This window comes from Ctenopharyngodon idella, chromosome 16, assembly GCF_019924925.1.
Source record: "Ctenopharyngodon idella isolate HZGC_01 chromosome 16, HZGC01, whole genome shotgun sequence".
In the NCBI taxonomy this organism is placed as follows: domain Eukaryota; kingdom Metazoa; phylum Chordata; class Actinopteri; order Cypriniformes; family Xenocyprididae; genus Ctenopharyngodon; species Ctenopharyngodon idella.
In genome coordinates, this window is record NC_067235.1 from 3,137,784 (window position 1) to 3,161,571 (window position 23,788).

Consider the following 23,788-nt stretch of genomic DNA (forward strand, 5'->3'; position numbering starts at 1 on the left):
CTTAGTGGGTGGGATTTGATCATTCTGCTAAGTTTGATGTCTCTCTGCAGACTCTGACGGCCAGAAGAAAAGTTATATGTAAAAGAAGAGGAAAATCATAAGTGTTTCCATTAGCGTTGCCGACGAGACTCTTCGATTACAGATGCTGTGATAAACTGATGATTTGAGTGGTGATCATGAACTCGAGTGTGCTGCGTGGCGTTAAGGGAGGTTCGGACGGGAAGTTGCAGAGGAAACCATGAAGACAGACAGTAACACTACCGTTATCCGGCACACTTTAAACGTCTGTCGATGTAAAACGATCTTGAATGACACGTCTTACGCTTGAAGTATCGGCTGAGGACTTGCTGTGAATAATGGATCAGTCCGTGGCAATTCAAGAGACTTTGTCCAAAGGGGAAAACTGCACTATAGTATCCTCTCAGCACTCATCCGAAAGCGTTATTGCCTTGCAAACGGGTGTTTCTGTTCAAAATAAAGCCGTGCTTTTGAAATCGACTGCATGTTTTGATACACAGATTGTTGCAAAACTTTGCACTCTTTAATGTAGACCAATTAGAAATATCTTTAAATTATAGTCTAATGAATATCACGTAGTCTGTAATTTCTATTTACAGTGTGTCTAACTAAGCATACGTTGTTTTTGCTGTCTTTCTTGAGCATGTCCAGTTTTAATGGAAAAGGGAAATTTTAGTACGCCATTCCTGACATGTCCGCTAGATGTCGTTAATGTGCAGTAACAAAAAAATGGCTGTTCTTATACCGTGAACGTCGGTCTGTCATCATCTTAATATTTTGGTTGGTCGAAAGTAAACGTAAGGAATTGTGTTGTATTAAACATGTAGATATCCTTAGCAGCCGTACACATGCTGTGGAGTGTGTTTCACTGCTGAATGATGTGAAAGAGAGCAAACTGATCGGACTGGTGCAGCAGGACAAGGAGCATGCGTGAGTTTAACCCCCTTCATAACTTTCAGCAATAACATTAACATATATTAATACATTATGTACGGCTGAAATTTTGTTGGGGTTTAGTCCGCGTAACATCTAATAATGAAAAAACGTAAAATTTACAGTCCCTTCTGAGAAAACAAACAAAAAAGTGTGAAAACTCTGATGTTTATTAATGATATATTATTTAACAATAGCATGTAATCTTAGCAATAGTGTGTTTTTAGTTAATTACATAAGTTATGTGATCTTAAATTACAATCTTAAAGACAAAATCTGTTTATAAAGATGAGCGTTTGCAGACTTTCAAATTTATTTTATTTTTCAGGTTATTCCTATATTCCCATCGACGAATGGCCATCACTGGTGATGATGTCACACTGGATGAAATCATACCCATTTCTTATGACTTTTCAGTTGTTGAAGGTACGACTGAATTAATTAGTCAAATCCACATGCGTTTATGGTCCATTATAATGTTTTTCTCTGATATCTCCACAGTTTCATCTCCAGATGAGCTTGCTGTTGTCGGTGAGTGTTTATTTTCATCTCTACAGTTTGTGTTTGCTGCTTCACAATATCAGAGTTACAGTATCTCTGGGCTGGTTTAACAGCTAGTTGATTTGTTACTACAAAAGGTGCGGATACTCGAGTACGAGTTACTTTTTTAGAAGAGGAGTTGGAGCTGAAGTTACCTTTTGGATCTCATACCCGTCTGTTCCTCAGCGAAGTCAATCGGGCGTGGAGCGGTAAGACCTGACCCGTCATTGCTTTATCTGTGTGTCTCATAATTTACAAGTGCTTTTTACATACATTTACATACTTTCTCGAATCTGATTGGCTGAGAGCCTTTTCCAGCCATGCGATATTCTACCAGGATCACCACGGGAACCGTTTCACCATTTGTATCACTCCGCTTCTCACAGGGAGTGTCGTGGTAGACGAGCAAACCCACCATCATTTTACAGATACTACTATTATTGTGTCACAGAATGTAGTTTTAAGAGGTTTTAGGCGAGAATGTAGTTATTTAGACCTCAAATATGCAACTTATATATAAACATAGCGCCTATTTGACAATTAGTTTAGACGTTTTTGGAGATGTGAGCACCAGGCCAGCGGCTGTTCAGTGCTTGTATACCCGCAGAGAACAGCTTCATCTCGGCCAGTCCTTTAGGAATTTGCCGCTGGCTCTTATGTAGATAGTGTTTAAACACGAGGTATAATTCATTTTGGGTATATCAAACGGGCAATCTTTGGTCTGATTAATCTATTACCTGTTCCAGAGCTAATCGATTTGGCTAAGGGCAAAGTTTCATAACTTAATTTTTATTTAACTGAAATCCTGTACTATAACTAGCGCTGCTTTTGTACTTTTGACAGAACTGTTTGCTTGTGTTTATTTCCTGTTGTACAAACTTCTTATACTTTTATAATGGCATATATTGTTTATTTAAATATTATTGTTCAATAAGTCATATAAATAAATAACTAGCCGTATTTGGTATTGAGAAATTACAGAGCACCGCACACGACATGCAGGAAAAAAAATTATTGTGCGCAAGATTTACTATTTCGTTCCCTCGATTTTCTAAATCGTGCGCAAGATTTACTTTTTAGTTCCCTCGTTTTGCTAAATCGTGTGCACGATTTACTATTTCGTTCCTTCGATTTGTTAAATCATGAGCGTGATTTACTATTTCATTCCCTTGATTTGCCAAATCGTGAGCGTGATTTGCTATTTCGTTCCCTCGATTTGCTAAATTGTGCGCACGATTTACTATTTCGTTCCATCGATTTCCTAAATCGTGAGCATGATTTACTATTTCGCTCCCTCGATTTGTTAAATCGTGAGCGTGATTTACTATTTCGTTCCCTCGATTTGCTAAATCGTGAGCGTGATTTACTATTTCGCTCCCTCGATTTGTTAAATCGTGAGCGTGATTTACTATTTCGTTCCCTCGATTTGCTAAATTGTGCGCGCGATTTACTATTTCGTTCCCTCGATTTCCTAAATCGTGAGCATGATTTACTATTTCGCTCCCTCGATTTGTTAAATCGTGAGCGTGATTTACTATTTCGTTCCCTCGATTTGCCAAATCGTGAGCTTGATTTACTATTTCATTCCCTCAATTTACTAAATCGTGAGCGTGATTTACTATTTTGTTCCCTCGATTTACTAAATCGTGAGCACGATTTAGCCCACAAGCCTGCATGTCATGTGTGGGGCTCCATAAGAAATGGTCTGTTAGTGATTGACGGTGCGTTCCAAACAGGATATATTGCCCTCCGTAGGGCACTTCGGATTGAAAACAATCATGGCCGCCATATTGAATGGTCGTTCCAAACCGAAGTGCTCAAAACTGGCTACTTCAAAGGGCCCTTCAGAATGAAGGATTTCGAAGAATACAACTGATGGACATTTCAGGCCCCCATGATCCTTTGCACAGTAAAGTTGTTTGGCATCACAGAATGGGTACAGGAGGCTTGGAGTTTGATTTTACCTATAAATGTATGTATAGTATTTTATTTTTCTATACTACTATTACTACTATTTATACAAGTTAGATTTGGTCCATTATTATGGTTAAAACGACATTGTACTTCAACAAAGATACTTTACAGCTCCCTTTATCAGTCCATTCAAATGTTTCAAATACATAGACACAATATACAATATGGTGCGATAAACCAAAAATAAATAAATAAATTAACTAACGTTAAACAAAAGGCGCAGCTTGCACAATCTACTCATCGTTCAGAGTGTGTTTTTTTGGGAGTCAACCAGCATACAAAATGTGTGACTAAGGCACCTCCTTGATTGTCTCGTTAAGATGACGCAGAAGTGCATTCCAAAAGAATTTTTTTTGACCCTTCATCCCTTCGAAGCTCTCACTCCGGAGGGTAAACCCTTTGAAGGGATTAGGGCACAGGGATGAGCCCTTCTGAATGGAACGCAGGGTCAGATTTCGACTTCAGTGAAAGTTACATTATTACGCCAGTAGATGGCAGCAAAGACTGTCTTTATGAGTGAGTGAGTCAGTAGTGAAGGCATTTATATTGAAAGGGACTGAAACAAGGTTGTTGTTTTTACTTTAAACATCACCTTATAAGACGCAACTTATAAATGCATTGAGTTGCGCTGTCATGGGAAATCCTCTTGACTGTTAAAAGAACAAAGACAAAGATATCGCTTTTCTCTGCAGACAGTCAAACTGATTTTTTTATAATGGATATAACATGGACATTGACCTGAAGAATGAATGCTATATCAGATGCAGATAATGCACTCGTCTCTCTCTCTCTCTCTCTCTCTCTCATAATAACCTAATACACTAAGTTTCAATGAATTGACTCAACGTTCCTTCATTACTAGTTCTAAAGTGCCGTCTTAGAATTAGTAACAGATCTTGGGAACTGTTAAATTGTCTGTCAAATTGAGATTTGAATCCGTGGTGGAAGGAAGTGGTTATTCACACAAGAGGGTTTTAAAGACACTCCGTTGTTGTTCTTATTTATTTACACACTCGTGCCGTCGAACTGTTGTATAAACGCAATATCACACTCATAGCTGTACAATCTCACTCTATATCAGTACGGCTGTGATTCGGCCGTAGGCTCTTGAGATCACATTTAAGATGCGTAGAACCATTTCGCTTGACATGCTTTCACATTTAGTAGTCCATCAAATGAAAGGGAATTTACCCTGATGCAGAAGAAAGCTAAAAGAAAACCATGATACCATCCATAGCAAACCTGCTAAGCGAGTTGCACCGTGTGTTTTTTCCCTCTCCATTCATACTCATGAAATGCTGAAAGCCATTGACTTTGAAAGTGAACGACAGGCGTCACATGACCTGTTCTGTCATTCATTCACCTGGTGAAATGGTACTTTTGGAATCATTGTGTAAGAAGCGTTTGCATTGAAGCCCAGCTATACAGCCTTCATATACTGGATATTTCTTTGTAAAATAAACCGACATAGTCTATAAGTTATTCAGACTGAGCTATTCAGACACATCCAGCGCTGTGAACTCTCAGACAACAGTCAGATCTGGCACTTGCGCTTTAAGGAAGACATGATTCAGAATGAGAAAGGTGTAAGAGGAGGAGTTTGAATTCAAAAAAAGCAGGTTGCTGCTTTCACTTATGGTTTTTAACACACAGAATAAGCAGCAGATTGCTGTTTGCTCCAGTGATTGTGGATCCACGTTTTTCCAAGTAATTTCGTCTGGCGGATCAACCTAAAATCAAGGCGATGTAAAGAGGAATTATGTTTCTGCGAAGTGATGTTTAACACACGCTGGACAGACCTTCGTCGCTCGAACAGTGATGGCCAGTATCAGGGGCTCAGTAAACGCACTCATTAACAAGAAGAATATTAGAAATTTACAAGGTAAGATAGTAGATAAACTGTGGTCATATAGAAACCCAGACACCAGCAGTCACTGCTGTGCAAAAGGAAGTCACGACTTGTGTTTGGATTTTGCTGATAGTGTGAAGTAGTGAGAGAACGGCAGTGAGGGAAGGAAGAAATGAGACCGTTCCTCTTTAGCTTTCTCAGAACACATAGAAATCAATGATGCTCTTAATCAGCTAATATGTCAGACTAATATTATTTAGTCTGAAGTATCATTTATTCTATGTGATTTAATCTGAAAATGTATACTTGTCTTTTAAACTTTTAGATGTCTGTGAGCAATATCCGAAGCAAGAGCCAAAGTTTGACTGGCTTACCAAGTACCGCAAGGTGTCAAAAGGAGCCAGATCACTGAGAAAGTCAATCGGAGCGACGAATATCAAGATGAGTCAAATAAAGAAATCAGGTAAGTGTTGCATTTGCTACTTCAGCTGTGCATCACAGGAATAAATTACGTTTTTACAATATACTCACATAGAAAACAGTCATTTTAAATTGCAATACTATTTCACTATTTTTACTGCATTTTTAATGAAATAAATGCAGTTTTGGAGAGCAGAAGAAACAGTTCTCAATGCATGCATGTGTTCATAACATCATGTACTATCAAATCCTTGAGAACTTCCTTAGATGCATTTGTTTAAAACAGAAAGCCTTGCATTTGTCTTGCTTAACACATCAGTAGGTCACAGATGAATGTGCTAGTTTTGTAGCTATAACCACACAAAGCACATGTGTGCATGTGACCTGACCACTGCATTTATCATGGACCTGTGAGATGTCTCTGCTCTGTGCTAATTGGTGATATGAAATGGTACATTTGCTTTTAGTGTTTACTGTACAGTAGTCTCTATTATCATCCAAACACTGAAACTCTTAGGGAAGAAATGTGATCATTGCTTTTGCAATTTGCATGAACCTCTTTTAGTAAACAAACCAGTATGTCCACATGCCGCCACTGCGTCACCAGCACTCAGTGAAACCAGCAGCTCGTTAATAATCATCTGGATCTTCTGGAGAAATGTCATAGGAAGTCACAGATCATTTTATTAATCCTTAACAGCCTTATTTTAATATTATTTATACACTATTGTAGTATTGAATTAGCTCATTTAAATTTTATTTTAAGTTTTAGTCATTTTGTTATGTGACTTTTGTCATTTGTATTAGTTTTAAAACATTTTTAGCTTTATTTTTAATTTTTAATTGGTTTAGTTAACGATAACACTGACCTCAACCACACTTTTCACAATATAAGGTGTTTTCAGAATTTATTTGCATTACAGGTGTATTATAGAACTAAAGGAAGATTGCATTAAGGCTAAAATATCAGTGATGTTCATGAAAAATATGGTCTTTATATATATATATATATAAATTGTTTGTGTTTCCTTAAGCTTGGCATTAGACTAATGTGTCATTTTATTAAATTAAATTAAAATTAAATGTCCTCTGGGCTAGTAAATCAGATGTGATCGCTGGCTGTAAAAGTGCAATAATACTAAAAACACAATCGGCTAGTTGAGTCTGATTCTCGATCGGTTGATTCGTGCAAACGAACTTGCAGCGTCAAGACGAATCCTACTATGGGAAGGCTCTGCTCATGAATAATAATTGAGAAATGTGACGTTAAACCAATAGCTTAATTGATTGGCTCCAAAGCGGACGTTGGTAAATGAGCGCTTGTGAAGACTCGTGAGTGGACGCTACAGGAAGGTTACGAGGCGACGTCAGTGTGACATAATTAATATTCATGAGCCAAGCCTTCGGCATAGTAGGACTCGCTACCAAAATCGCTTTTGGATTCAAATGAACTCGAGTCGGTCTGTGTGTAGCTACAGTCAGAATGCGATAACAGGGAGATGATGTTTAATGCAACTCAACTAAATGGTAAGAAAAGTGTTTTCGGTTAAATATCAATTTAAACAAAGTAAACGTATAACTACAGATAGCTACATGTGTATAAATCTACGAACGTGTATATTTTCTGGCAATTCGTTTCGACATGTAACGTAAATTTTGAGCAGATCAAATAGCCCAGTTCTTCTGGTCTTCACAATGAAGTGTTTTAATCGTGATTGACTCTGGCTGTGTCTCAAAACCTAGTGTGTTGCCTACCTAGACAGCACTGCTGGGCGTTCCGAACCTAAATTCTGGGCCAAAACGCTCGAATATTCTAACGTTAGGAACCCTTTTAGTGCCGCTTTGATGTAGAACTGTAATACATAAATGAGTTATCCTTTGTTTTGAGCATGTGTATTGTGTGAATGTACATGTGAATGTGATAATCTCACAGTCAGCGTTATAAGCCGTGTATGTGCTTGTTTGTATCTTTATTTACTTTTCTTCATTAATATATTGTTTACTTGTTTATCACTTTATTAAGCGTTATAGGGTAGTTGAGCATAGTGATCTGCTTTGTGACATTTTCTCTATAAAACTATTTTAAACTACATATGTACAATTATCATTCATGGAGCCCTTGTATGGAGAATATACAGAACATTTGCTCTTTTAAAATTCATTGTATTACATCAGAAGAAATTAAAATTCATGGAAACCCAATTACATAATCTAAAATAAATATTTAAAAGTCTGGGACCACTTGGAAAGTCTGGGAAATAAAAATCAGATTTTGATTCCGATTCTGTTTATAAGTCAAATCAAATAGGCCTAAGCAAATTTGTGAATTTTGAGCATTTTTACAGGCCGTCAGACTTTCTTGTTTCCATTTTAAGTTTAAGATGTTCTTTGTAAATTGTTACATTTAAATTATTCTGATAATTCAAGATAATTCTACACACAGTTCACGTCTTACAGTAGGTTAGCTAACTAGTATACATATATTTACAAATGTACTGTGTATATATATACTGTACGCATAATATTATAAAATAATATGATCCATTTTAAATGAACAAATTTGTATTAAATGAGACAAATCAAAAGTCTTAGACAAATCACTAAGTGCAAATATTGTCCCTTGTTGGCAAACGCTATTTACACTAGCTAATTCAGCGTCTTCAGTGGTGCAGCAGTAGACATGGCTTTTAACGCGATTGACACAGATGTGAACCCGCCTTTTTTGAGCTTGCATTTACTTTCAATAAAAATGAAAGTAATGTTCTAAAAGTGGAAATAAACTGTGAACGAGTGTTTAATGATATTAAAAGTGTTTATTGGGTAGGGTTAGGGGAAGGTGTAGGCAGGTTTTTTATTCTCCTAATAAGGCAGCATCCATTTAATAATTTACACTCTAATATTATTGCATCCTGTTAATGTACAAAAATACTGAGGTGGAAATAGTATCTGCCAATATAAAGTATAGATCTAATTACTATTTACTCTTATTGCAAAGAACTGATACTTTTACATGTTAATAAAATCTAGTGTAAATGGCATATCGCTAAGAATATGCTGCTATTGTCACTTAGTGTAAATAGCTGCTGCCATAAAAAGTCTTTATCAGACCATACTGGATATATAAATTTTAGCCAAATTGAAACGCATGATTTTTGTCATGTCTCCTCTCTCCCCACATCATGAGTGTCTTTTAGAAATAATAAGTATCTCTAGTCCATTTCAAGGTCACAAAAATTGACTTTTTGTTCAGAAATGAATGCATAATATTCAAGCATCTAATGTGAATCAGTTTAATCAAACACAACATGAGCAGGTGAGTCTTCTTTTAGTTTATGAAGTAAACAAATCTTCTATCTGGTAACGTCTTTCTTCATTGGTGTTGAAGCATGTAGCTCCAGCATTGGCTGGTGCAAAGTACTGCCCGTCTATATTCAGTCTTTACGAGTTGTTATTGAGATCTCAGCCAACTGTTTTAGCACAAGCCATTGTTGCCAAACCATTGCTTTGAAATTTCCTGCCGTGTGTGAAACCGTGAGGAAGCTCGGGTTTGTTTTGGCCCCTCCCACATTCCTCTTTTCTACACCCTTTTGACATCATTTACGGTGTTGTAGTTGAACTCTTGACCTGTTCTGGTCTGCTCGTTATCAGAACTGATAATTTCCTATTGATTGCTGTAATAAACGAACTTTTAATCTGATCATGGATTTGAGTGCTAGAGAATAGAGCTGTAGACTCGTTTATTGCAGGTTTCTGAAAAACCCGCACCTGAAATTTTGAGATGGCACGAGCTTTGAGCAGTCTGTATAATGAACGACTTGTGTTTAAGGGCTGTTTATGTAATGCTGTGGACTAATCTGAGATAAGCTTCACCTGTGAAATCTGTCTCCTCCTTTGCAGAAAGAGCCAGCAGCAAGAAAGAGGACGAGCGGAGCAGAGACAGTGTGCATGAAAGGTACGTTTGACACTGTTAGCTCAGGTGACTTTTTACTAGTGCTGTCAGTCGATTAAAAAAATTAACTAATGGATCACAATTTTTTTCTGTAATTAATCACAATTAAAAACATTGCTGTTTTTAATATTTTTATATTGTAATAAATTCAGTTACTTTCCAATACTTTCCAATGTAGAAACAACTTAAAGACAGTATATTTTAAATATTTGTTTATATTAATGGCATCTTTGTGAAGGCCAGTATCACTGATACTAATACTGCTACTGATTTTTTTTAAACATTAATTATAGACATTCAACATTATAGTATAACTGAAAGCTATCAATTTCAACATTTATTAGGCTTTAATCTCCTTATAAACCCATGATAATAAATGTCATATTTACCTTTCTAACAGGTATAAAATATAGAAATTGAAAAAGTTATCAAACACTTTACAGTCTTCACTTCATAAATTATAAAGTAAATATAGATTAATCCTTATTAAAGCTACAATTTTCTCTGTTACCTTTGTTCTTTGATGAACATTAATGACAGACATCATCACAGCAACTGGTTTATTAGGCTGCTGTCACTTTAAGAGCTGCCACTGCCGAACATGACGCCAATCTGACCTGCATCTCATTTTCTCACAACTCTTTTAAGTGCATTTAAGACATTATTTAACTCATTTAAGACTGCTCTTATGAGGATACTCGACAAAACGGGCATTTTGACAATTCTGTGTGTTATTGTTTGTTCAAGCGTGAAAGAGAACTCGATACTGGCGCGTCTTTCTGTGCACACGAGTCGTGTGTGTGTGTCACATGACACGACATTCACAGACAGCGTGTTCTAGTTTGTCTTGTGGCACTTGAATGGTTTAAAAGCATTTGCGTGAATAAGTGCGTGATCATATTATAGTGAAACGCTAGCCAAATTATGACAGAATAAACTGATGCTGCATTAATTGCATTAAATATTCTCATTAAACTGAAAGAAAATAATCGCATGCGTTAACGCGTTAAGTATGACAGCACTACTTTTTACGTTGTTTTTGTAAAGCTACCTGCACTATGCAGGTATAACATTTCTACTTCTCCTGGCTGTTCTTGATTTAAACCAGGGCTTGTCAGCGACCAGATTCAGCTTCTCGTTGTATAATATATTCGGCTGTCCTATTGATTTTGATGAAATCGCTGATATCTGAGAGCACTCTGCTCAACACAGCTCAAATCTCAAAAGCAGATATTTTCAGCTATGCTAAATATGTTTCCAAAACACGTTTTATTTCATGCGATGTATTCAAGGCAATAATTTGCAGACTAATCTTCAGCCACCAAAACAAGATGAGTCACAGCAGTTGAAACGCTGACGTGTCATACACTATAACAAGAGAAGTCAAGGATAAAAACAAACCTTCAGAAGGAAAGAAAAATAAAAGTTTGCTTTCATTCTCTTTAAGCAGTATTTTAAATGTTCAGTCCTTAGTTTTCCTAATTTCTGATAGCTCTACAAAACCATTATGGTTTTATCTTCGAGGTAAAGTTAATAGCATGTTTGTCAGTTGAGAGTGTGAAGTCATGTTTTAACCTTAGTACCTTAAAACATACTTTAATATTGTGTTTATTCACATTAAGAGTCCTGATGTAAAATATAATTTGTTACTCAGATGTTTTTGAAAAAAGTCTCTTCTGCTCTCCACGGCTACATTTATTTGATCAAAATACAGGAAAAACAGTCAAATATTACTTTCTATGTGAATATATTGTAAGATGTAATTTATTCCTGTGATCAAATCTGAATTTTTAGCATCATTACTGCACTACACTTCAGTGTCACATGATCCTTCAGTAATCATACATGATACATTTTATTTTTCAGGATTCTTTGATGAACAGAAAGTTCAAAAGAACAGCATTTATTTGAAATAGAAATCTTATGTGACATTATAAATGCCGTTACTGACACTTTTGATCAAGTTAATGCATCCTTACTGAATAAAAGTCAAACATTTCTGTCCTGTGGTTTTGTTTCAGTCAGGAGAGAGTGAAGGGTGAGGTGAGAGATGACCTGATCCGAAACTCCCAGCACATCCTGTCAAATAAAGACCAGATGATCGGCATGCCCCAGTTCGGCCTGCGGGATAACCTCATCAAATGTGAGCTCCTCAAGAACGAGGACGCCTACACCTACATCCAGAACTACAGGTGAGGATAAGCTCCAGTTGTCATGCTTGAGGTTAAAGAGGCCCTTTTACAAAGTCTGATTTTGTTTTAGGGCTCTACTAGAACAAAGAAATCAACTAGCTAGTCACGACTGTTTCCCAAAACCGTATTGTTGCAAACCAGTTGTTCAGCCACGTTGGTGAATGATGTCACGCAGGTGGAGGAGGAATAAATCTTTAAATGAATCTATTTGAGATCGAATTAATGCCCAATCTTTTGCTGTAAATTACAGACATGGCATCTGAGGACTAATTCTCATTTTTCTCAGTTATTTTGCTTTGTTTCCAGATTCAATCATAGGCTCGTTCTTACGTACTAGAGCACGTACGCACATGCACACTCTTCAAAAATGGTGCTTAAAATCTCTTGACAAACTAGAATATGTAAATGGCATTTGTATATACTTAATGTCAGCTTGCTTATTTTGCTCAGGATAACGAGAGTCCACATGTCATAAAAACAAGAAACTACACTTCTAACCACAGCTTGAGAGTTGTCGTTCCAACCACACAAGTTTGCGATGCAGTTTGCTTGAACAATGGTTTCAGGAAACACCAAATCGTTGAACTATGTTAGTAACGACGGAACTTGTGACCATAGTTGGCTAATGATGCTTTCAGTAAACACACCCCTGTTTAGTTCCTGTCTCTATGAAGCCCCTCTTTCTGAAAACCACAATGTGCTCTGATTGGTCGGCTGGAGAGTGTGTTTGGGAAATGTCCCGCCCCTTACCATAACCGTCAGTTTCAGCACTACTAACTAACTCAACCAGGCCCAGCCCCTTTATTCTGCGTATGAATTATTTAAATGAGGAATATTGTGAAGAAAACTCAAGACTACAATGGAGGTGTTTCAGGGAGTTCAGAAACACTGACACTGATATAGAGAAGAACTCCCGCTGGAGGGGCTTTGCAGACCTTTTTCATGATCAAACGGCAACATTACACACTAAAGAAAGATGAACATAGAAAAAAAGCAGAATAGGTCCTCTTTAACATTTGCCTGTTATATTATCAGACACTTATTTTAACATTTGCATCTGATGCTTTTCAGAGCACCTCACTGTCCCACGTGTCCTGCATTTCACAGAAATGTTATTTTCTTGGCATTGCTATGAAATATTGTTTTCTAAATGTTTCTCTCCTTTCTTGCAGTATACATACTTTCCAGAATTGTATATGTTTGCTTTGTATCTTTCTAGTGAGTTTTTCTCACTGTAGTCCCCTTTATCTCGCTCGCTGGGGTTGTAAGGCAGTATACTTAACGCAGTATGTAAGCTGCTTACATTTACTGTGGAAGTTGCTTATACAAATAATTTTTAATTGAAAATACTCTTCTTCAGGTTTATACATCCAACATTAAGAACAGCCAGTTTAAGTTGGGAAACAATATGTTGTATTTATAATGTCACGCTTACTATTTATTCAACAGTTTAATTGTTTTTACCTACATAAAAATATATAGATGATTTTAGGAAGGTTCATCATATTTGGGCATCATAAAGTTTGAAAACCCCTGCTTTAGAATACTGTTCTGTCATTAATGAATAACTACTCAGAAACAAATGAGTAACACATGACTCGAGTATTACCAAATCCTTCAGAAGAAACTACTAATTATTCGGATCAATATTCTAAAGTGAAAAGCATGATAACTGAATGACTGAAGTCATTGTAATCTTTTGAGGTTTTTGCAAAGTTTTGGATAGTAATTGCTTCTGAAGGATTTGGTAACATTCAGTCATTACTGGTGGTTTAGCGTGGTCTTCACTTTAGAATTAATTATACATTATTCATGTTAATTATGAGCCTGTATATAGTAGTTCTTAGTCCTCTGGGAGGTATGAACAAAGTAGTCATTGATTATCTAATAGTGAACTACCACATTCAACTGAGCACTATTACCGACTAATTCATTAATCAGAGTTTCTTGTTAGATAATAGTAGTTACTAGAATGTTAATAGCGCGTTACTCGTTTGTTCCTGTGTAGTTATTCATTAATGACTGAACAGTATTTTAAAATGTACCAAAATCCCTTTTTGTGAGGAAAGTCACTTAAATTATTATCCAAAAACCTGATACAGTAATCACAAAAGACTGGAAAGCTCAACACTGATCTAAGTAGATTAACTCTACCTTTGGTCGCCTTTATTTAGATAACAAATTCAAAGATCATCCCTGCAGCCTTTTCAGTATAAATAACACTTTGAAACAAGAACCATGACCAGGATGTTCAATGGGACAGTTTTTTTTGTAACTCGTACCTTTTTCGATTTAGTGTACTTTTTTTTTTTCTCTCTCTTAGAAATTGATGGTGTCAAACGCCCTTGAGTGGACATTTGCAGAACTGCATCAACGTTGAACGAAACCCTGTCCTATAGCTGCCAAAACATGAAGAGTTTTCATAGAAACATAAGTCATAAGCATAGTCATTTCAAATTGATGAGCTCTTGATGAGGACAAGAAGCATTAAGTCCAGAGTCGGAATGGCTTTATAATGTTTTATTTTGACCTTTGCAGTAGTTCTTTCAGGCTCTTCGTGAGGTTTCAGTATGTGAGATGTTTCTTAATTTAAACCGGCAGCTTCTCTCTTTGGCTGGTGTTGTGAGATCATTTGAATCACTCTCTGTTCTCATTGTGTGCCAACAGCTTTTTCTTGGGCACCTACAATGTGAATGGCCAGAATCCAAAGGAAAGTCTCAGCCCATGGCTGGCGTCCACCCCCACCCCTCCAGACTTCTACCTTGTGGGGTAAGACTTCACATTATTATATTTAAAATAACCTAAACTGTGATGATGATGGGCTGATACGTGACTGGGATTCCCTGCTGTAGTTTTCAGGAGCTGGACCTCAGCAAGGAGGCGTTTCTCTTCAATGATACTCCTAAAGAGCCGGAGTGGATGTTAGCCGTCTACAAGGGCCTCCATCCAGATGCCAAGTACGCTTTAGTAAGGACCTCCTCTGCCCTCTCACCCATGAGCTAGTGTGCGCTAATGTCCAGATCTAACACAAAAACTCAGGTTTATTAGTAGGGCTGCCCCCTAATAGTCGACGAGAAGTAGCTTAGTCAAAGAAATTTTAATTAGTCGATTAGTCACACAAAAAAAGACTCCACAGGAAGTGGCGAAGTCATGTGGTAATTATGTCGTGCAGGAAATCCGATCATTCTTCGACCTCAGACATGGCTTATCATTTGACACATGCAAGTAGTATCTTAACATTAGCTGCTTTATATGGCCATTCGCTCTAACGTTGACCTGGATATTATTAGGCACATATCCAAGGCTTCCTGTGGAGTGTGGAAGCTAAATTAATGCCGCGCTTTTACTGCATGACGTTTAACTTAACAAGCATTTCTGTTTTTTCCTTTTTAATTTTTTTCCAACTCCATTTTAATGGTTAAATTGAATTTTAGTAATCAAAAAAGCTTAATTAATTGAAATCATGAAACTTTAACAACAATTTTCAAACAAAATTTTAACAAAAATGACATTTTTAGGGCCTTATGAAATACTTTTTTTCTCTCAAATTCCATTTTATTTATTTTTTTCCAAATTCTGTGTTTTCTGTTTTAGGTTGTCTGGATTCCATTTTAATGGTTTAATTACATTTTAAACAAAAAATTATTATAGGGTTTTTTTTTTTTTTTTTTTTTTTTTTTTTTTCATTTTTAAATTCTATTTTTCCCCCAGAAATTTTGTGTTGCGTATTTTAATTTTTCTGGCTGTTAAATGAAGGCATAAAACATTAATTTATCTTTTAATCATATGAAATTGTCAAACAAAGTGCTGCACAACAGAGCTTTACTGTTAAAATTAAAACATGGAAGAAAAATGTTGATTATTCCTTTAAAAAAAAAAAAAAGTTTCAATAATAATTTATTATTATTATTAGTGTTAGTTTTATTACATTGAGACGCAGCTAAATTCTACTGTACAACACTTTTATTTTGAAGGGTTGCCGTGAAGACCTTTGAGTTTGTGTTTATGATATGATGATAGTTTTTATCAAATGAAACAGTAAAATGCTGATGAAGAGACTCTCAGAGCAGCTCTAGAGATGAAGTTCAAGTGTTCATGTCCTCATATAGTGAGGCGGCAGAGCCTGAAAACACTGCGAGCGTCACGCGTGCTTCAGTGTGTGTGTGAGGTAAATGAAAACGCACGTCTGCGAAATTCATTCACGCAGAGACAAGCAGAGCATGCAGGATTCATATTTAAATAGACCTTTTGCAGTTTAATATTCACAGACACTAGTCTATATTGTGATCTGAAGTGTACTGACCTGCTTTTCATTTATTCATCAAAACTCTGACAATTTCAGTGATATTCCGTGCTATACAGTAAATTCCATTTTTATAACTGGATTCCGCAATTCCGTCCAATTTTCCGCATTCATCTTTGTAGCCGACACTGACTCAGAAATCTCGGTAACACTACAATAAGTTTCATTAGTTAAACATTAGTTAATGTATTAACTAACATGAACTAACCATGAGCAATACATTTGTTACTGTATTTACTAATCTTCGTTAACGTTAGTTAATGAAAATACAGTTGTTCATTGTTTGTTCATGTTAGTTCACAGTGCATTAACTAATGTTAACAAGATTTTAATAATGCATTAGTAACTGTTGAAAATAACATTAACAAAGATTAATAAATGCTGTAGAAGTGCAGTTCATTATTAGATCATGTTAACTAATGAACCTTATTGTAAAGTGTTACCGAAATGTCTAGTTTATTAATAAATTGTTAAAATGTTCAGACATTCTCCTTGCTGTTTGTCGACACATTCATAATCAGTACTTTTGCCTTGGCAAGCTTTATGTGTGCACTTGAGCGCTTAATTCATATTTTAAATGCTCATTATTATGGATTAGTATTTCTCTGTAATGTAGAACAATGTTACACATAATATTCTATCTAAGCCCTGAAACTGAAACCATTTTCAGATGCCACTCCCCAACCTTAAGTATATTTAAGTAATTAAATTATTATTATAAACGTCCGACTAGTCAACTAATGGCTTAAATGAATGACTACTAGTCGACTAGAAACATCTTTAGTATGAGTTTATTTAGTATGACTGTTGTTTAAATGAATGACTCACTTATTAAGACGGTTACTTTACGCCACCTACTGGTGGTTTAGTTTAATTTTTTAAAGTATCATTTTTCCCCAACATTTCTTACAATCCCATAACATTATTTAATGCAGTTGTAATTTATTGTAAATTTGTAAATTATTTAATTTGATTGGTAACAGCCCTTAGTGTCTTATTCTAATTCAATTTATTGATCGAATTTAAGATTTTAAAATAAAAGATGAATCATACATTTTACATGAATCGTACAAGAATCGTACAAGTGAATGAAAAGGCTTAATGTCGAGGCCTGTATGTAGTCTTAATGGGCCGTGTTTCAGTCAACATTTCATATTGTCTGACAACAATATTGGGAATTTGGCTGTATTAAAATATATTATGTGAGCAAAAAGGGTAGCAGCAGAGAAGCAAACAAATGTAAAGGGCTGACACTTGGCAGAATGTGAATACAACAACATGATGAATATTGTATTTGCCGTATGATGTCATCTATCGACATTTAGCGACATATATAGATGGCATTACAAATTTAAAAATTGGCATTAAAAAGCATTAAATTAGATTTGATGAAACCTGTAGAAACCCTGCTGATATGGATGGCTTTTAATTAATTACAAAATACTTACTAGTCTAGCTGTCAGTAAATAAGCAATTAAAGGAATTATAATATTAATAATAGTTCACCTAGAGATGAAAACAGTTACAATTTATTCTCCCCCATGTTTTTCAGACCCTGTGTTGTTGTTGTTGTTGTTGTTGTTTTATGAAAGTTTGTTTCCTTCACGGAATAAATAAAAAAGGTAATTGCAAATTTTTTATCTCACAACTCTGACTTTTTCTTCAATTGCACGTTTATATCTTACAATTATTCAGCTCACACTTCAGGCATTTTCTTGTAATTGCAAGTTTATATCCCACAATTCTGAGGAAAAATGTCAGAATTGGGAGTTTATTGTGAGATAAAAAGAATTGAGATAAAAAGTCGGAATTACCTTTTTTATTTCGTGGCAGAAACAAGTTTCCATCCGTTTTTTCTTTGTGAAACACAAAAAGAGTTTTTTATTATGCTTTTTATTTATTTTTGCCATACTCTGACTTCATCTCAGAGTATGAAGTCAAGAATTTTTTTGAAATGGCTTTGAGTGCGTTTACGTGCACATTCTTACCCCGATTATGATTAATAAGACAATGCATGTGCGTCCTGTGCAGCTGAAGTATAGAAGTGGTTTATTTAAAGTAATGCTTATTTATTTAACATCAGATACACGAATGATTAGGCTTTGATGTCACTACATGTAATAAAGTCTTGTAAACGTGGTGTACTTGTGTTACCGGGTTATTGGTTTGCTTGTAAACTGGGTCAACAGGTTAATTCATTAAGCTGATGTTTGGGAGTTATCAGCGTATCGGTGTGTGTGTGTGTGTAAACATGCCCATTGTCATTTTGTTTAATTTTTCAACCATTTATTATGATTGTAAGAGTATTGCTGTCTGTGCAGGTGAAGCTGGTGCGGTTGGTGGGAATCATGCTGTTGTTCTATGTGAAGAAGGAGCATGCGGAGCACATCTCTGAGGTGGAGGCCGAGACCGTCGGCACAGGCGTCATGGGACGGATGGTGAGTGCATGTTTTTTGTAGCATATTAACATTACCATCTCTAAAAATGGACTCCAACTGTTGTCCTAAATTAGAAAATGTAAGCATAAGCATATAACATTCAAATAGCCTTCTTTCTCCTTTAGGGTAATAAAGGTGCAGTAGCCGTCCGCTTCCAGTTTCACAATTCGGATATCTGTGTGGTGAACTCCCACCTCGCTGCACACACCGACGAGTTCGAAAGACGCAATCAGGACTTTAAGGACATTTGCCGCAGGATTCAATTCCGGCAGGATGACCCCACACTACCACCCCTCACCATCATGAAACACGAGTATGAACTAAACACGACAGCCGGCCATGTCTGATTTAATTAGAGACAAATGTCAGATTCTCCCTGTTTAAGTCTTTTATCGTCAAGTTTCTCTCTTTTTTTTCCCCTTTCCAGTGTTGTGTTATGGCTGGGAGATCTAAACTACCGAATAAGTGAACTTGAAGTTGATCATGTGAAGGACTTAATAGCTAAAAAGGATTTTGAGACCCTGTGTAATTATGACCAGGTAAGACGAACACAGCTGTGGTTTTTCTGGATAATGTCAAGTTATATGGAAACATGAATGACTGTGGATGTGTGTGTGTTTCAGCTGAAGCGGCAGATGGATGAGGAGGTTGTGTTTGTGGGCTTCACAGAGGGAGAGATTGATTTCCAACCCACATACAAATACGACACTGGCTCAGATCAGTGGGATACGAGGTCAGAAAACATCATTCCCACTGTCACACTATCAATAAAAGAGCTAATATTCTCCACAAAATACAATAAACGAACACATAACAATGTGCTAAAACCACACTCAGAGCCCCACATAGCGATGTCCTTGTAAGAAAAATTACTAACATTCTAAATGTAATAGAGCTGCATGATATTCAAAATAAGATCAATATCACAGTATGGCTTAAAGTGCATATTGCAGGTTAAAAAATTTTTTCGAGATGAATATATAACCATGTATGAAAATGCCATATAAAAAGATACTGCAGGATTTAAAAATGTTTTGCAGGACATAAGGGCATGAATTTAGTAGATAAAGTGACGGTCTCTTTAAAAACCGCTTTTTCGTCGCGTCATTTTACATCACGAGAGGGAGTCGTTCGCCGAGCTCTGTGTTGACTCAGTTCAGAGTAGGATGGTATTCAGTAACTGCGGTCGTGATTCAGTGTGTTTTTGGTAGTTTTTGTATTTTAATTTATCATCGTCATGGCAAATTATTGTGTTTGTGGAGGTTGCACAAACTCCAGCCTGTCAGGACATCGAGTCCACAGGTTTACTAACAAGAAAAAGGACGCTGCTATCTTCCGTGTCGGGGTGTGTTTTGTGCAGGTGAAGAGACGGGACTTCACTTCTGCATCTGCTTCGAAAAACGTGTTCATTATAGACCGGAGGATTATCATCCCGACGATAGGGAGTTCAACATTGTAATACTCCTGTAAGTGAAGATATTAAATGAATAAACTTACACACGCGATGCTCCTTCACCGTTTTTACTTGAATCAATTTCAACACTGATGAATACAAATTATGTTCACAAATGCATACAGTCCTGCTCTCTTAGCCACATAGCAGGCTAATTATGGCTGTGGTCTGTTATACGAGTATGAATAAACATTTACAATTTCCTCAGCGTCCGAACTGTCATTGCGATCCATTGTTTTCATATTGTTTATATTGACCGCACTCCCTCCCGTTACGTCACTTCCGATTTGGCATTTTTCAGATGCGTAAGTAAAATTTTCTCACAAAAAACGACTCCAGAAGCCTAAGTAGCATATTTATACGTGATAAATTTATTTGCCAATAAACTTTTAAAAATAAAAGCTTAAAGTCGACATGAAAAGGAAGTTGTGCTCGTCTCTTCTTCCCTATTGTGACGTATATCTGAGTGAAACGGCTTCTGGAACAAAAACAAATGTAGGGCGGGGCTTGATTTTGTCCGTGAAGAACTGATTGGATGGTTGTGGTTTGCTATTGGTGGATCTGATGTGAGCGACAGGATGCCCCGCCCTCATCATCAGAGAACAGGGAGGGGAAGATATTCTGATTCAAGATTACCAGGAACATGATGTTAAAACAATATTGATGTGCACCAATAAATCATTTATAATAAACACTGCAATATTCCATATTAAACAAGAATTTTCAATTTTGATTTCATTAATGTTTGATTTCAAAGTGAATAAAAATAGACATAAATATATAAGTATTGTAATTTTACAGCTGTACTTTATTACAATATATTTCTTATTTTTATTTATATTTTTATTTTTTAATCACAAACAAACAAAGAACAGTCAGTTTTTGCATATTGCTATATATATATATATCACAGAAAAGCAAAATATTGAAACCAGGTCAAGTGTTTTTTGCCAAGATTTCGCAGCCTTACAGATTGAAGAAAATAAAACTATTTTTTAAAAACATAATAAAATGCTATACAAGTATGAAATGGCAATTGTTCGCAAAACACTTTTATTTCTTGTCTGACTAGTTCATCAACACAGTGTTGTTGTTGTTGTTGTTTTTTTTATTGCCCAAGTTTCTTTATTATTATTCTTCCCAATTGATAGTAAATGGCAGCCCTATGAACCATACATAGAAATATGATGAAATTTGGCACACTTATAGAGGTGGTCCTGAATAGTAACCTGACCAACTTTGAGGTTTCTAGGACCAAATCTATAGCGCCACCACCAGTTCAAAAATTCACTTTTCTTTTGGTCATAACTTTTGAGCCCTTTTTGAAGTCCTAGAAACAAATTTCTTAGTACAGCCAATTACTCTTGATTACTCTGAATTACATTCGATGCAATATCTCGGCAATAGTTTTATCTATCGAAACGAAACTTGGTACACTTCATCAACACCATGATCTGAGGGTGCAATTGGCAATTTGGGAACAGCGCCACCTACAGGTCATGAGATCTGAAAAATGGCTCTTTTTGCTCATAACTTTTGAAATGTTTGGTCATGCTAAATCCATCAGTACTGATTTAATCCAGGATCGGATGAATTGCATGTCTGCCATTTTGAAATTTGTCATAAATTGCAGTCATTTTTAAATGCTATGACGCTATGAGTGGCACATGCGATAGTTGCCAGTTTAAATCCTGTGTGACACAAAATCGTCGGCTCAGCAATGCACTAATCCATCACGCTCTGTTAGTTAGGGGCCGAGCACTGAAGGTCCTGTAGCCTCACTGTATTTTTATTTTTTTAGCTGCTCTTTGAACTCATAGAACCTTTGGAAGGGCTTGGCCCCATTATTGCTGCTCTTAGCTGTATTTTTGTGTGTGTTTGTGTTTATGCAGTGAGAAGTGTCGAGTTCCAGCGTGGTGTGACCGCATCCTGTGGAGGGGGAAGAGCATTAAACAGCTCAATTACCAGAGTCACATGACCCTGAAGACCAGTGACCACAAACCCGTCAGCTCTCTGCTAGAGATAGGGGTGAGAACACCAGCCACGATCATACACAGTCCTCATTCTCTATCCCCTTACTGACATCTGCCATTACTCTGCACAGATCAAGGTTGTGAACGAGGAGTCCTACAAACGGACGTTCGAGGAGATCGTGAGGCGCATCGACAGACTGGAGAATGATTGTATTCCTTCAGTGTCGCTGTCGCAAAGAGAGGTGAGCCGTTTCATCTTCCGTCATCCCAGGTGTCTCAGTTGTCATTATTGCAGTTTTTATTGTATTTTTTTTTTCTGCAGCGCAAGTCAGTATTTACTTGTTTAGTCTCTAAATGGAAAACGAATGCTTCATGTTTCCTTTTGGTGTCTTTCTGTAGTTCCACTTCGAGGATGTGAAGTTCATGCAGCATCAGGCACAGACTGTGACCGTTCACAACGATGGACAGGTGCCGTGTCAGTTTGAGTTCATTCAGAAGCTGGACGAGCCGGCTTACTGCAAGCCCTGGTTAACAGCAAACCCGTCTAAAGGCTTCCTGGCCCAGGGTGAGATGGCTTCACCACTACACTTATATTCACCATTATATTCAGAGTGACTTCTATGTAGCAATTCTAAAACGACCAGCTGTTACTGTTTTATTGAGATTGACTAGCTATGTTCAGGGATCAGGATTTTTTCTACTGGCCAGTGGTTCAAACTTTTACTTTTACCACCACAAAAAAGTAATAAATAAATAAAATAGGCCTAATTAATGTCTTTGTTGTTTTTGACCCAAAACCTTAATAAACAAAACGTTCAAATATTGTTAAAGACAAGTAAACTGTCAGTAATAAAATCAGAACAAATAATCAAATTACGAGAAGTAGCACAAATACGACAAAGCAAGCATACAAATAAAATAAACACTGCTTTTCATGGTTTTCTTTTTCAAGTCTTTTCAGGTAGAGAAAATGTAAAATAGCACTGCATAGTCTTTACTGTATAAATTAAACATAGATGAATTCTTATTAAAGTTACAAACGATATTCGGTCAAGAGCAGTGAGTGATTTTTTTTTTTTTTTTTTCTTTGTCGTTTGATTAACATTAAAACAAAGACAGCAGCAGGAATACTGCACAGATCCAATATACTGTTACACATGCATTTTATTTTTATTATTTTTATTTCTCAACTGTTTATGTTCACTTGAGAACAGAAAACAGACTGTTTATTAGGATACTTGCTGAGACCGGCATTTTTTGACATCATTTCGTGTGAATATGTCCGTTCAAGTGCAAGAAAACGTGAAAGAGAGCTCAATTCAGCATTTGCACTTTGTCTGAGAAGCAGCTTTCTAAGTGCGTGCTTCAGTTGTGTGCGCTCGCAAAACTTCTCACACTATTGATTTTCGTGTCTTCTTGCACTTGAATATTTAAATTGGTAAGGCTTAAAAACACATGCGAATGATTAACTTTCATGATGCAGCATTGGCCTGATCAGGCAAGTGACAGTTGCGTCTACGTTCCAAAGTGACGTTTACGCTGGCCTCGGGGCCATCAGGCAGTCGTTATTGTCGAGACCTGAAGTTTCACACCCTCTTCTATTTGCTAATATGTCATCAGTTATTTCACTTACTAAGTTTCCCAACACAAGCAGGTGTGACACAACTAGTTTCAACACCAAGTAATTTTTCTGTCCTCACTTACAAAATGCTGCTTGAAACAACCAAGCCACGTCCAATCAGAACA

The 23,788-nt window shown here is 36.5% G+C and overlaps 1 protein-coding gene across 5 annotated transcripts in view; it reads left to right on the forward strand.

Moving 5' to 3' along the window:
- inpp5b (inositol polyphosphate-5-phosphatase B) overlaps positions 1-23,788 on the forward strand; it is a 32,538-nt gene continuing 8,750 nt past the window's right edge. Inside the window, exons 1-17 of one of the 5 annotated variants that reach the window (XM_051865545.1) lie at positions 1-412; positions 868-948; positions 1,280-1,377; positions 1,453-1,482; positions 1,590-1,700; positions 5,640-5,777; positions 9,632-9,686; positions 11,705-11,875; positions 14,543-14,644; positions 14,728-14,842; positions 18,500-18,616; positions 18,742-18,929; positions 19,044-19,155; positions 19,240-19,349; positions 21,962-22,097; positions 22,174-22,284; positions 22,442-22,607. In XM_051865545.1, coding sequence (XP_051721505.1) covers positions 357-412; positions 868-948; positions 1,280-1,377; positions 1,453-1,482; positions 1,590-1,700; positions 5,640-5,777; positions 9,632-9,686; positions 11,705-11,875; positions 14,543-14,644; positions 14,728-14,842; positions 18,500-18,616; positions 18,742-18,929; positions 19,044-19,155; positions 19,240-19,349; positions 21,962-22,097; positions 22,174-22,284; positions 22,442-22,607 — 1,897 coding nt within the window. In that variant the 5' untranslated portion in view covers positions 1-356. Of the gene's footprint in view, positions 413-476; positions 949-1,279; positions 1,378-1,452; positions 1,483-1,589; positions 1,701-5,105; positions 5,348-5,639; positions 5,778-7,103; positions 7,262-9,631; positions 9,687-11,704; positions 11,876-14,542; positions 14,645-14,727; positions 14,843-18,499; positions 18,617-18,741; positions 18,930-19,043; positions 19,156-19,239; positions 19,350-21,961; positions 22,098-22,173; positions 22,285-22,441; positions 22,608-23,788 lie in introns of those variants that run through there. The other 4 variants (XR_007925481.1, XM_051865542.1, XM_051865543.1 and 1 more) reach the window with 4 other exon arrangements.